This window comes from Amphiura filiformis, chromosome 7 (genome assembly GCF_039555335.1).
Source record: "Amphiura filiformis chromosome 7, Afil_fr2py, whole genome shotgun sequence".
Taxonomy (NCBI): Eukaryota; Metazoa; Echinodermata; class Ophiuroidea; order Amphilepidida; family Amphiuridae; genus Amphiura; species Amphiura filiformis.
The window spans coordinates 1,975,001-1,989,751 of NC_092634.1; the positions used below are offsets into that span (position 1 = coordinate 1,975,001).

The following is a 14,751-nucleotide window of genomic DNA, read 5'->3' on the forward strand; positions in this document are numbered from 1 at the left end:
TAATGACATTTTAAAGTGGAAAGTTAACATAGAGAGAATTTTGTCCGCTTTCGCTGGAATTGACCATATAATAAACTATGGAAATGCATAATACAGGTGAAGGAATTACAGTTGAGGCCCAGAGGCCTGTAGCTCTGTAACCCCTTGATACAGGTATATGGCATTTATTTGACATGGCAGCAGGTTGGTAGACAACAAAAATGCCGAGTCCAACCAACCAGCTGCCATGTCCATCAATGACATATCATATGTTAACATTTAAGGAAAAAAACAAAGAAAAAACAAAAACAAATTGCACATATCAAAAACTAATTATTGAAAGTAAATTAATGAAATTAGTGACCAAAATATTGATGAGGTATTATTATATTAACCTACAATCAAAATGATATAATACATACCGTACAGAGCAATGTCTAGATTGAGATAAGCTACGGCACGTTGACTCAACAAGTAATAGTATTCCTGTAAATAAACGATATACTTTCATTGGAAGTAATATATGTCACGGCACATCCTTTTTAAAAGAGTTTTCTTTGAAAATTTTCTTTGATAATTAATATAAACGAATCTAATTTCACGCATTCCTACACCTCAATGGCGGCCGTAGCTGGGTCCCCGTCGGCTCAATCTCACCTAAAATGTGAAATGATGCGGCTCTGGAGGGTATTTTAAACTGTATTCTATCACCCGTGTTACACGTAAACAAAAGAATGATGACAGTTTACAACACAAAAGAATCTAACATCAATTTTTCAGCGGCTTTAATCCACCCAATTGGGCAATTACAACACCAGTTTGGTGTTGCGGGGACCCAATAATGGCCGGAATGGATTTGAAGGTCAAATTTGTTGGATTTGTCTATAACTGATAATTGGAGGATGACGCTCTATGAGATAATTATTATAGAAAGAGAAAATAGAAAGAGAGTAAAAGGTCATCTTGAAATCAGGCAATAGGTTACGGTTTTTATACCATTGAGTTTCAATGTGGGTGTGCAAATTCACCAATACTGTATTTTTTTTTCAATTCATTTTACCTCAGTCCATTCTACGGACCCGACGAGACCAAACTCCTCGGCACCCCAGCTACAAAATACAAGTGTACGTCTTGGACGCCATCCTATATAGTATAACAAATATAAAGTATTGAAGTAGATGCAGAAGATGATTGATACGAGTAGTCAATTGCTTGTAATACTGTTTGTTTTACATTCTAAATTTATATTGGTTTCTTAGAACTTCAATCGACCAACAATTCTCATACAAAGAATACATCGTCCTCCCGACTCAGAGCAACCAGCGCACGTTGAAGTACATCTGGCTGGATTCGAACCGGCCTTCGTATTTTAGCCAACTGAGCCACAGAGGTACACTGGAGAAGAGTTGAATATTTTAATCTATAGGCATTAGATTCGAATCCAGAGAACTATAATTTTCAAAATTAGTGTTATTTACCCTTCACGCTAGATATGGCATTATTCATGTCATTTGGTAAATTATAAGTAAGGGTTCCTTCTGTATTCGATCAATTTGTTAATAACGTGTTTTTGCTCCTCAACTATTTTGTATAGCTATAAATTATGTTACCTTCTTTCTTCAGCTTTCCAAATACTCTTACTAATTCCAGTACAGAAGCGGTACCACTGGTTGGGTCTACAGAGCCCAATCCCCATGCATCTCGGTGGTTTCCGATGAGAACATAACGATCTGATGGAAGGGGATATCCTTGTTAATAACATTGTTTCTATTACTTTATTTACAGCAGGAAAAATAGATATCTGAGCATGCATTTACCTATAAGTATTAAATATGTGATGCGATCAAGCAAAATCAGTCGGAACTTGGAAATATTTAATTTTCAGTTTCTTATAGGGTAGTAAAAACATTTACAAAGCTATAATAATGATATAATAATAATGCATTTATAATGCGCCATCTATTTAGACAACCTATTCCGATGCGCAAACATTGAATAATTAAAAATTAACACAAATTTTAAACTTTTCCGTGACTACCAACCTGGTTCAATTTCTCCTTCAATAAAACCAATGACGTTATAGGCCCAACGAACGTCGCTGACTGAATTCACAACTACACGTCCTACCCTGAAATGAATATACACCAGGCACAAAAAGAAACTCGTCAGTTATATTCATCCTTGCTGTTCAATAACTTGATAATTTTGGATTATTCTGATATATACATTTTGTTATTTGGACTTTTCTTTCTCATTTGACACCCTGTTCGTGAACATTGACCAAGAATTGACCAAGATATGCGCCTCCAAACTCTCAAACCCCAAAATGAAAAGTTGCAATTTTAACGATTCAATTGTGCTTGTTACACTGTGTGCTTTATTGATTGGCCCGTGGTGCTTGTGTGCAATACAACGATGCTTTCCCATTGAAAATTGTTGAAAGTGCAACTTTTGATTTTGGGGTTTGAGGCTTTGGAGGCGCATATCTTGGTCAATTCTTGTTCGTTTTTCACGAACAGGGTGTCAAATGAGATAGCAAAGTCCAATTAACAAAATGTATATTTCAGAATAATCCAAAATTATCAAGTTATTGAACAGCAAGGATGAATATAACTGACGAGTTTCTTTTTGTGCCTGGTGTATATAACAAAACATGGAAACATCGGGCAACAGAGCTCAATATCATAAAAAAGGAATAGTTTCAAAAGGCATTTCTTTTTAAGACACATACAGTTTACGGGGATAGATGACTGAAATTGTAATAATGTCCTTATTTGACTTCATGATGTACGTATGACATTCACAATCTAACAGTAAATAACAAATGGAAAGTTGCAACAATATATTTTATTTTAACGAAACAACATGCTTCTTGCAAAAAAATTATTATAGTGGATCTAATAATTTGATAAAAGTCATCATTTTGTGATCCTAGAACTTCTTCTTCTTTTCAATATAGTACAGTCCACACATAGCGTATAATCGTACTTTTTTGCAAGGTGGGTGCAGAAAATTAACAGCGCTAAACTACAACTGAGGTGCGATAAAAACTGGAAGTCGTCTAACGAAGCTGGACAGATTCCACCTGCCCACGGAGGAGCTGGCAAGCTGCTGGGAAGTGCATTCCAGAGCCTGATTCCAACTGGGAAGAACCAATGTTGGTAAACAGGTGTCTTGGCAAATTGCACCTGATATTTCATTGAGTGCCCACGTAGCATCACGGTTGGAACAAGGTATAAACAGTGGAATATCAACTAGTCCATAAGCGATGTGGTACATCATTTCCACTTTAGCCTGTGCACACCGTTCCTGTAGTTGGCCATTGCAGTTATTAAAGCATGGCTTCAATTCTTTGAAGGCACCAAATAACAACCGTATGACTTATATACAGAATTTGTTTCCTCAAGGTTATCTTTTAAAGTTTGTATGTAGGGTCACAATCATAAAACAAAATGTGTGCAACAATTTTGAAACTCGCTGCATTTCCCTTTTTTGCCTTTAAATCATGTTAGCCATAGAATAACAATAACTTGATCTAGAATAAGCAATAGGGTACCCTCACCATGCTTACCGACTAGCATAAAGGTCCATTGTGATCCAAGTGGCGATGTAACAATAACATTGTGTATAAAGAACATGTCACAATTTCATGAAAATGTCCAATAGTTATCATGCTACTAATAAAAGTGCAAATATTTTTCTCGAATACAACAACTTACCTATCCTCGTATTCGCCAACAAATCCAGGACCAAGTCCATACGTTATTTCCATATTACCAATCCAGTTAGCCGGCATTTGTGGATTTGGCGCTAAGTTACTTGAAAGAAAAAAGAAACGAACAAAGGCAGGCTTTAAAAATTTGACTACAGAGTTTAATGAGTGCTTAAACTGAAATGTCAAGACTTTTAAGACACACACAAACAAGTTCAAAGCTATAGTCGTTTTTTTGGCTTACAAATAATTACACCGATAAACAAACAATCAAATAGCACAGCCAAATGACAAGAAAACAGTTGTACCCACGAAACATTTGAAATCTATTCCACTCAATTCGAAAACGTACAGAGTTTAGGTTATCCATTCGCGCTCGATAGTAATTTTGATTTTGATTTTTAATAATTTGCCATAAAATTTGTATTATATCATGAATTCAAAAAATCATTTGATATCAGAAGGACATTCCTTGGATTTAGAATGTAAACTTTGCTATCCAATCCCTTAGAGGCAATATTCGGATGCAAATGATATCAACTTAACACAATATCCAAGAGTCTTAAACTTTACCCACCCAATGAGTACTGCTGCATCTTTGTATGGTATTGGAGTTACTGGAATCACTGGTAATCTTGGTACGTCTTCTGGATGTTCTCGAAAAGCACCCTCTGATTAAAAATCAAAATGTAAATATATTTTAATAACAATACTAATATTAGTAATTATTACAAGCAATAATAATATGTATGGATGGTGCTTGAGCGAGATGAATATGGTGACAAATTAATAGTTTCAATTATCATATACTTTACTATTTATGTTTATTATAACTTTAAAATTCATACAGATACGAGGGGTATCAAAAGTTTTAGAAATCGCCCAGAAGTGAAAGAGCTATATCAATGAAATTTTGTCAGTGCAATCACTGGTCCTTATGTACACTATGATGCAAAAATGGTCTCATAAGAATGTTTAATTTTTTTACAGGCGCTAGATGTCAGTACCTGCCTATGTAACCGCATAACCAGCAAAATGGAGAAAATTAAGGCATGTAGCATGATTAAGTTCCATTTTAAGGGTTACAGTGCCCAAAAAATTTGTGATGAAATAAAAATTCATTTTCCAAAAAGCAACAGTGACAATATCACAATCACCACCGAAGATAACTTTCATTTCATCATCGATTTTCTAGGCACTGCAACCCTTCAAATGCAGGATCTTAATATCGCTGCTTGCCTCAATTTTCTCAATCTTGCAGTTTATGCGCAGTAACTGGGGCAGCAGGTTATTAGCATCTAGCGTCGCCTGTAAAAAAAAGTAAATATACTTATGAGACCATTTTGCACCATAGTGTACATAAAGACCATTTATTTCATTTACATTATGTCATTGATATAGCTCTTTCACTTCTGGGCGATTTCTAAAACTTTTGATACCCCTCGTATGTACTATTGTGTTAAAGTTCATTCATATTCATGGTCAAACCCAATGGTACCCCCGGGTGGTACCGTATATTAATTTTCCTCCCCTATGTATTTTGCTTTTAGCTCAATTGACCGATATCACAATATCAAAATACCCCCCCACCCCCTCGCCCCCCATGTAGCTCCCAGTCACATACCTGTAGCTGGATAATGTGGTGTCAGCGGGTCCCCTGAATCAAAGAATATGGATCCTCTTTGTACACCTGTATCAGGCATCCACGGACCATTAGGATACGGTAAACCTCCTTCGGGAACGTAATCAGCTGGATCGGAGTAGAGGATAAGGGCTGCAGCACCATAACGCTGTGCTAACATTGTCTGGGTTTACAAAAAAAGTATAATGATCGGTGAAAAAGTGTTATATGTTTTTCATTTTTTAAATATTCTATGAATCGTTAGTGTTTAAATGCCCAATTACCATAAAGTTTTAAGTGCCTTTTAAGAACATGCAATATCGGGCTATTCCAGTTGAAATCCACAAACACCCTATGAAGACATGACCTAATCTCCCACACCAGTCGTCTTATGGCATTTAAATAAAGGCACTTAATTTAATGCCCACGTGACCAGATGGGCGCTGACATTACAGCGTCTAGACAGGATGTCTGAAAAGGTGACCTTTGGCACAGCTGGGGTCTTCCTGTGTATTTCAATTGGAAACGCGGGATGCATGTTACTAACCTTTCGACTTCTGCCAGAGGTTCCATATCGAGCAATGAAGATTCGTCCTGTTATATTGACATCTATACTCAATAGGAACTCATAGTCTTCTTCATTTCCATAATGTACGTACACCATTTCTGCCTATAATTTGTATAAGAAATGAACAGGAATATCAGTGACTACAGTTAAATTTTATATGATATTGATAATGATGATAGTTATGATACTGAAATGATAGAGAACGAATCTTCTACAGAATATATCGTTGTAAAAATCCTACCTGAGCGTCACCAGTGCCAGAGTATGCATTATATGGCACTGGTATGCCAGGCTGTTGTAGCTCTTCTTCCCCAAAATCATCTTCAGGACCAGAGGATTCAAAATCAGCGTCTCCGCTAGCTTGGTTGAATATTTGCACCTGTTGGCAAAGTATCGACAGAGACTACGTTAAAAGAGAGGGAAAACGAAATAGTGTAGACGAAATCAAGCACGTACGGTTTAGTGATCATGGTGATGTAACAAACGCACGTGACAACTTCCAATCCAGTTTACCAGAGAGAAAAGTCACACGCATTCCTGAATAAATATCTTAAGCCAAAGCCATTTTTAATCAACAGAAAAGGACTATAGTTTAATGTGCATTTCAACACATTATATTAGAGATTAAATGGAACTCTCACACATTCGTAGAAGAATACAGCTACAGTTAGACCTATATACAACAACAGCAACGACAACTTACAATTATTATTTATAAATTACAATGACCATAAAAATTTATTTTAAATCCATACCAGTGAGATTGTAACAATAAACATTATAGAATAATAATATTGCACTTTTGCACTTAAATTCGCTTTTTAGAAAAAAATAAATAAAAGAGATAATGGCAGCAATATTGTATGAAGTTGAATCAGTAACATATTGACTAACAGAAAATTACGTAACTCGTCCAGAAAACGAATTGGGTCACTTTTGACATTTTCGCACATAAGCTTGCATCGCGTAAAATCGACTTTCATGCTTAGCAATTGCATTTTTATTTTCCAGAAAAAAATAAAAGGTGTCATGGCGTAAATGTGATATGCTTTAGAATCTGTTACATCTTGGCTAACAGAAAAACCTTACTTGGTTTCTTAGTTCACGTTCAAACGCTATGCCCGATTTTACTTAATCGTCCAGGTTGGACCACTTTTTGCCATGTTTGCACATATCAAGTTTGATTCGCATCAACTCTCATGATTATCGTCAAAGATAAGCATGAGTAAGAGCACCGACCAGATGGTTCACGACTATTCAACTAAATTCTGGCTCTTTTGCTACACAAAGACACGAAAGTAGCCCAAGCTGTTTCAAGGCTTCATTACACAATTGACAAATTCTTCGCTTGTTGACCACCGAATTTATTGAATTAATTTAAGAAATTGCCTTGACAACCAAGTTTACAATCTGTATTACCCAGAAAACACAAAACGTTTTGACAGAAAACTTTTAAATGTCGGGTTAAATTAAAGGGTATATAAAGGGTAAAAAATGGTTTACTAACATTCCAAATCGTTTTTGAATACCTCAGTCTGCAAAACATTCTAACATAATGTTATTTTTAGTGTGGACACCGGGTGTGGACAACATATTTTTAGGGGAAAATATTTTCAACAATTATTTTACAAATATTTCGACAACATTTTTAGAATGTTGTTGTGGTGTTGTTTTCATATCAAAGTTTGTAAGAACATGACCTTGTTATTACCCGATTTTAAAGAATAATAAGACGTTTTGATCTAAACCAAAACACATTTATCAAAGTTTTAAATGTATGTTTGTGTTTGCTAAGTACATACCGTACCTTGTTTGCATTTTCCGTATCGTCGGGGTCAGGAGGATATTGCAACAATACTTTGTATGGTTTCAGATCTGCCTTGTCCACGCCGTACTCCAACCATTTATCACGCAGATATTCTGCACCGTCTCGGTCTGCAGGAGTTCCAGCGATATGTGGCACCCGTGTTAAATACCTTTATCACAATATCAATAGGTAACAAGATAAAACGAAGTCTTACGGCACTTTAAGGTGATATACAGGATCTATTTACGATAAGAAACTGAGATAATTTCATTTTGATTTACTCAATATAGACAATAATCAGGTATTAAATGATCCCGGGTAATGATACTGTATTTCTGTTAATAGACTAATGACACCTGTATCAGTCTCAGAGAGAAGCTTAAGACCGCGATGATCCAATGAGCAGTATTCTTTACATTTGCACCCGGGCATTTGCACCAAAAATGATTACGTCATTATTTAATATAGCAGTACCAGTGAGACGATCATTTTGTATGACATTATAAACAGTAAACTCATCGGTTCCTTTAAGTTTATCGATTGCAATTGACGCTATGCAATAATGCCATGAAAAATATTTTTCCATCAAAACACACAAAAGTTGACTTAAAATAGGCGACTTATAAAACTGAGTTAACCATCCTCCACCCGTCGGTATTTATCTGTACTTTACAGCATACCCCACTCATTAGGCCCCATGACACAAGGGAAAAAGCGGTAAAATGAGCAAAATCGCTCAAAAACGCTAAGATCGCCAAAATTTGCCACAATTTCTTCTAAGTAAGCTTATAATCTGAAAAAAGAGGAGAGATTCTGCAAATAATGTGCAAATAATGTGAAATAATGTGCGATTTACCGCGTTTTCCCTTGTGACATGGGGGCTTCTTACTTGCAGATGATTTTACATGCAGAACTCAAACAGGTGATTAAACCATTGGGCTATTCCAGTTAAAATCCATACACCCCTATGGAAGACATGCCCTTAATCTTCCACACAGGGAGTGTGAATTTCAAATGAAGTTACCTGCATAGGCGATTCCATTTGATATCTACACCCCTGTGTGCGCGATTGAGGTCATGACCTCCATCTAGGGGTGTATGCATGTCAAATGGAATAGCCCATTGGCTGCAAGAGTGTGGCAGTCAAATTTCACTGTATCAGCTACACATTGAGTATGTACAGTACACAGCCTGTGGAGCAAAATATCGATTTCAATTTTTTGCGGCTTTTTTTTTTTTTTTTTTTTTTTTTGATATCTCGAAAGCCCTAAGTAATATGCGCGTTCTCGTTGCGAAACTTTGATCCGGAACCAATTCTAATTTTTTGACGCCAGAGGAAAAAAGCACTTGAAAAAACAGAAAAATGCATTTGAAGTTTTAATTTTACATGGAACCCTATGCAAAATATACAAGTTGGAGTCCAAATTGAGCTATATGCTACACATTGGGTGCCTTGAGATTCCAGTGCTTAAAAATATGAGTGATTTTGAACGTTTCAAATTTCAAAGTATTGACTCGCTTCTTTCGAAAGCCCTAAGTAATATGCGCGTTCTCGTTGCGAAACTTTGATCCGGAATCAATTCTAATTTTTTGACGCCAGAGGAAAAAAGCACTTGAAATTCCGGAAAAAGCCATTTAAAGTTTGAATTCTCCCATTGAACCCTGTGGTAAAGCCACATTTTGGAACTCAAATTGGGCAATACCTTATATATTGACTGCCTTAAAATTGCAGGGGTTGAAAGTATGGGCAATTTCAAACATTTTATTTTTTGACCCCCAAACACCCCCACAATGCATTTTTTTTTCCCCTTCAAAAATTTGGTGTATGGCGGGTGATACAGGCCCCATGACACAAGGGAAAAAGCGGTAAAATGAGCAAAATCGCTCAAAAACGCTAAGATCGCCAAAATTTGCCACAATTTCTGCTAAGTAAGCTTATAATCTGAAAAAAGAGGAGAGATTCTGCAAATAATGTGCAAATAATGTGAAATAATGTGCGATTTACCGCGTTTTCCCTTGTGACATGGGTGCTCATTGGTATTTTGTTATTATCAATTTGGAAAAATGACCGTAACTGTAAATGGATAGTCTAACTTGACGTAAGCCAAGCCCTTTTTCATGTTATTTAGTATGTACCTTCTTCATCGTTTCAGCAAGAGCGACCCTCCACTTGGTTAGACGTGGGAGGAAGAAAAAAAATCTTTGAGTTTAATAAAGCAACCAATTGCATAATCATAGCAGCAAATAACACCATTCGAAGCGTTCAGATGCAAAATCCGTTTAAACACCATTTTCAATTCTTTTAGCTTAGTGGCTTAGGCCACCAAAACATGCCCTAGTAATGTTATCTTTAAATTGACACCCTACTTTAAAAACTTTTAATGTAAATTAAAAACTATGATCAAAAGTAGCACACAGTTTATTATTTTCTTTATATTTGACCAGCCATATATATTTGCCTATATTTCCTATTGAGAAAATAAGTATAGAGTGTGGTTGTAGCGCCTCATTAGTTCAAATCTGCCTCCAGAAGACACGATGCCTGGAACAAGTACAAAGCAAATGAGTCAATCAATTTCACCTCAACTGGGGTTTTCTTTTGTGCTTTATATCCGCATCATATCTTCAGGATGAAAATTTGAACTGATTTGAACGTTTCGTAAAATCGCTCGGATCATTTTTTTTTAAATAAACTTTTCATATCATTTAACACTGTTAAGTCTGTGAAACATTTCGGGATCTGCATTCAGTCCATTTACGCCTTTAAGTAAAACGATACAAATACCGCATAACGCAAACTTTTAAAAAGCCCTACGCTTAGTTTTTCGTTTCTATTTGTTATCATCATGTGTTACTCCTTCTTTTTTGTTTCTTTCTGTCAACCCTTTCCATACCTAGCCCTGATGACCTACCTGAGATTATCTCTGATATTCTCGTTACTTATTTGATCATGTAACTTGTCCGCTATACCACCAATCTCTTCCCTGATCTCTGCATTTTCTGAGCTAGGCGCTACAGCCACACCGATGCCAATGCCTATGCCAAGGCCAACCACCAGAACTGTAATGGAAGCCACCACTATTAAAATGATGTTTCGTTCCATACTTGTTAGTTCCCTTTGTTTCGGGAGATGTATTTCTAATAGTTTAAGAATTCAGTGTTTCAAGAAACGCCCTCTCCTAGTTATCCCGTTGAGTTTGAACTACCGATAGAATTACAAGCAGGCGTTACCGGAGCATAGATAAGCAATTACGAGGGGAGCTACTCCCGTTTCCATGAAAAGTACTAATTTTGCCAAGCAAAACCCTATTTCGACTTTCGAACCATTTCTGCAATGCTATTCTTTTATTTGTTATTTTGTATACAAACCTATTTAGGATATTTAGGTACGTATCAAAGTTTAAGATTTTAAGTAATTCAGCTTGGATTGTGGTAATGTAACAAAGAAGTATATCAGTCAAAGTGGTCCAATAAGATATCTACGCCTATAAGATGTCTCATATAAAACACTCAACTTTGCACCCTAAATTGTTAATGACAGAATATGCTAATTTCACAATATTTGTCAGCAATCATTTTCAAATACAATACACTTTGAGAAAAAAGTCACGGTAACAATTGTGGCCATAATTAGAGAAAAATTGAATACAAATTTTATTGAGACACCCTGTACAGTCTGCCACAATTCTCTGCATTATTTTGTTGATGTTCTCGTCACCCACCATTCCATTTCCATTGTTGGTTCTCATAATGGTATATGCTTAACACCCCCATGATACTATATGATAGTATTAATGATTATGAATAATTAGTGTACACTATCAAATAGTCATTTCGATTCAACGACGGTAGTAAACCTATTTACTTTATAGAAACTTTATGAGCATGGATGGTAATGAGGTCAAAGGACAAACACAACTAGTTCAATATGGTTGTTTGATGTGATCATTTATTATTGTTTCTAACAAAACATTACGTAATTTTCAATTCTAGACCTTTATAATTCCAACCGCTATCACACTAATATACACTTATATTTTTTAGCTATTTTCAACTTGGGTTTTCTTTTATCAATTTATTTTCATCTTTGTCTGCTTTTTTGTGTTAACTTTTGTGTTCAAATTGAGGGCGCTATTTACATATAATTTTAATTAAATTTATCCTAATAATATGAGCTATTCTTTCATTTCATGTTAAAAAGAAGCTATATGTTACTAATTTCTGTGATTTTTAATGCCACTATACAAGTGGCTAGCCCTTGTAAGATAAATAACGCCGTCAGTGTTCAACTTTGCTTTACAATTCTACATGCCATCAAACAAATGAACATGGACATAATTATACTTCACAAAGTGCATCTCCGCATCTCCTCGGTTTTGTTTAAATTCAATGTGTATACTGAACCACCCACCAAACAAAAGAAATACGAAATGTCACGTGTATAACGCCTGCCTAAACGTTTAAAAAAAAGTCAAAAACTTTTTTGAAAACTTACTGCCAAATATTTCTAACATATTTTCTGATTCTTCGCAAAATGTTTTGCAAAAATGTCTGACGAAACATCAACATATCTTGCAAAAACATTTTGCCATTTTTAAATGATGTTGTAATAACATTCTACAAAAATTGTGCTCGGTGGATTTGATAAAAATGCAAAGACCTCCGAAAATGTTTTGCTTGTATTATTACGACTTGAGTCAATATTAATAGGTTTATTGTTTTCAGATAAACTACTGAATACACTTACTGATAACTTGTGTTATCAGTTCCTTGTCCGGTTTACCCCGATCAATCTTAATCAATGGCTACTAAATGTGTTAACCCTAACCGCCTAGGGCCTTTTTAGCGACGGAAGGGAAAGAAGGAAAGAATAAAGAGAGAAAAGAAGGAAAGAAGTTGTTTGCTCTGGGTGGGATTCGAACCCGAGACCCCTCGCATGCCAAGCACTCGGTCGGCGACACCTTGCCACGGGTCTTGGGCTTCGCTGGCCAGCGAAACCGTGCCTATATATCACTTAGGGCGATTGCGTCATCACACCACGTGGGATGCATGCACGAACAGCGCATATATCAAGTAGTATTTTGTAGTATTCAGGAGCGTAAGGGTTAAGGCGACGAGATTTTTGTGGATATTTTTGGCGGGAAATAAACCCGCTAAAAAGTAACCTTTAAACTTGTGGCTCCTATAAGGTGGTACTACACCCCTTGATAAATTTTGTGACTAATTTTGCATTTTTCTGAAAAAATAACCATATACTGGTAACAAAAGTTATGTATATTATAGGGGCAAGGAATCCAATTACTTCACTGACATTTTAGTGATTCAAGACAAGTGGTTCATATATGTTTCGAGATGAGGTACATTCTAGCGGTACGTCTTTTCTTATCATAAATAACGTACCGCTTGTATTGACTCGCTGAAATTCCAGTGTAGTAACTCGGTTACTTTGCCCCTATAACTTTTGTTATCAGTGTGTTATTATTTTTTAAGAATACAAAAATAGTCACAAATTTATCAAGGGGTGTAGTACCACGTTAACAGTGAAAGTCATCAGCTGGACGGGTCCTTAAAGAACTTGAGGAAAATTACCCTCGATTAGAGAAAAGCGAGGGCAATAAATCTTCTTTCCCTGGTCTTATTTTCACATACCACTGTCGGCATGAGGGCTCCCAGCTCCAACCAAACCATGAGAAATAACCCTTTCCCTTCTTCCCTGGACCACTGTGCAACTCAGTGGTATACACTCGGTAGGCCTATGTGGTAAGGTTCAACATTGTTATTCAATATGCAGAGGTCAATTTCTTATTTAGATAGTTATTCTTTCTTTTAATATTTTCTTTTTAAGATAGTTCTTTCTCTTAATAATATTTTATAAACCTTTATTCTTTGTGCAGTAGTAACAATTTTACCTTGGTTAATGTTGAATCTTGATGAATTCTTGAGCATGCAAGGAGTTAATAGACTGCCCAGGGCATTTTTAGTCTGCCTGACCATAGACACTGATATTTTATCCTATTTTATTTTTACTTATTTTCACTTCATAAATTTTCCTCATGTGATTATATGAAAATAATTTAAGCTGTTGTTTTAGTGCAAAGAATCAATTTGAAATACCAACAGAAACATATAACAATGATAACCAGAGTCTAGAACAAAGTAAAACTTGTAGTGAACATAGCTTGGTGCAAACCTCATTATAAAAATAGCCTGGAATAGTGGTTGAAAGTAACCTAAGCACTGAATTGCCGGAGGGCATATAGTATGGGGACCCAAGTCCAGTTGGTTATGATGACAGGTGGACCACTATGCCCATGGCAATTGCCATGGCAACTAGCTGTCACAACTGAAAATAGCTGGAAAAAGTATGCATTGAAAACTTTTAAGGATATGTAGACCTAATGTCACTCTTTTGAAATCTTTTTTCTACGAATAAATATTATAGTCAGGAAAATAGGCCTACTGATGCCTGTGGTAGCTTAGATTCATTAGATTCACGTATTTTTAAATCGCAAAACACAGCATCCCCCAGGTGTAGAGTTTTTTCATTGATATTAAAACAAATGGACCGTATTTCGGCTGATGCCTTCCTCGGCGGACAAAAAGGGAATCATTAATGATAGCCGATAATAAAACCGTTAAATTTTTTTTTAATACCAAAAAAAGTTTCAGGCGTTACTGACATGGAGTCGTCAGCAAAAAAAAGTTTCCTGTTACTGAAACCTAACTTTAAGGTCAAAAATGAGTCACAAAAAAGTGTAATCTTAACACATGATATTCGAAAATCTCCAAACCTTGACAAGGCACCGCCATCCAGCACCATATCCCCAAGCACTGCCGCTGGTCGATCACATTCGCCAACGTGCAGTGCATTTGCTCCTAAAATAGCCCCTGACAGGAATAATGAGATTGCCCAGGAACCAGTAGGATTCAGCTGGAAGGGGAACTAGAGACCATGCATGCATATTGTATATCATTAAAAAGTGCAGGAACACTCTGTATGTTTCATTGACTACAGTAAGGCATTTGATTGTGTTTGCCATCAAGACCTTTGGAGAATTATGATA

The 14,751-nt window shown here is 36.1% G+C and overlaps 2 protein-coding genes and 1 long non-coding RNA gene across 3 annotated transcripts in view; all 3 read right to left on the reverse strand.

Annotated features, from left to right (window-relative positions):
* LOC140156554 (N-acetylated-alpha-linked acidic dipeptidase 2-like) overlaps positions 1-1,938 on the reverse strand; it is an 8,810-nt gene extending 6,872 nt beyond the window's left edge. The window contains exons 1-4 of the mRNA XM_072179494.1: positions 1,923-1,938; positions 1,590-1,709; positions 1,040-1,122; positions 402-465 (exon numbers count right to left, since the gene is read on the reverse strand). Coding sequence (XP_072035595.1) covers positions 402-465; positions 1,040-1,122; positions 1,590-1,709; positions 1,923-1,938 — 283 coding nt within the window. The remainder of the gene's footprint in view (positions 1-401; positions 466-1,039; positions 1,123-1,589; positions 1,710-1,922) is intronic.
* An 83-nt stretch (positions 1,939-2,021) lies between these two features.
* LOC140156216 (uncharacterized) lies at positions 2,022-4,340 on the reverse strand. The gene is made up of 3 exons (XR_011859488.1): positions 4,269-4,340; positions 3,699-3,797; positions 2,022-2,107 (listed from the first exon to the last, which is right to left on the reverse strand). It is a non-coding gene; the product is annotated as an uncharacterized lncRNA (long non-coding RNA).
* Positions 4,341-5,307: 967 nt separating this feature from the next.
* On the reverse strand, positions 5,308-10,790 carry LOC140156555 (glutamate carboxypeptidase 2 homolog). Its single transcript, XM_072179495.1, has 5 exons — positions 10,600-10,790; positions 7,688-7,856; positions 6,122-6,259; positions 5,860-5,982; positions 5,308-5,496 (listed from the first exon to the last, which is right to left on the reverse strand). The coding sequence occupies exons 1-5, from the start codon at positions 10,788-10,790 to the stop codon at positions 5,308-5,310; spliced, it is 810 nt and encodes a 269-aa protein (XP_072035596.1).
* Between the last annotated feature and the right edge of the window lie 3,961 nt (positions 10,791-14,751).

Coding starts and splice junctions, on each gene's coding strand:
- LOC140156555 (XM_072179495.1), bottom strand. CDS start 10,790: ATGGAACGAAACATCATTTTAATAGTGGTGGCTTCCATTACAGTTCTG. Junction 6,260..7,687: donor ATACGGAAAATGCAAACAAG/GTACGGTATGTA, acceptor CTTTGCCAACAG/GTGCAAATATTCAACCAAGC. Junction 5,497..5,859: donor CCTCTGGCAGAAGTCGAAAG/GTTAGTAACATG, acceptor TTGTAAACCCAG/ACAATGTTAGCACAGCGTTA.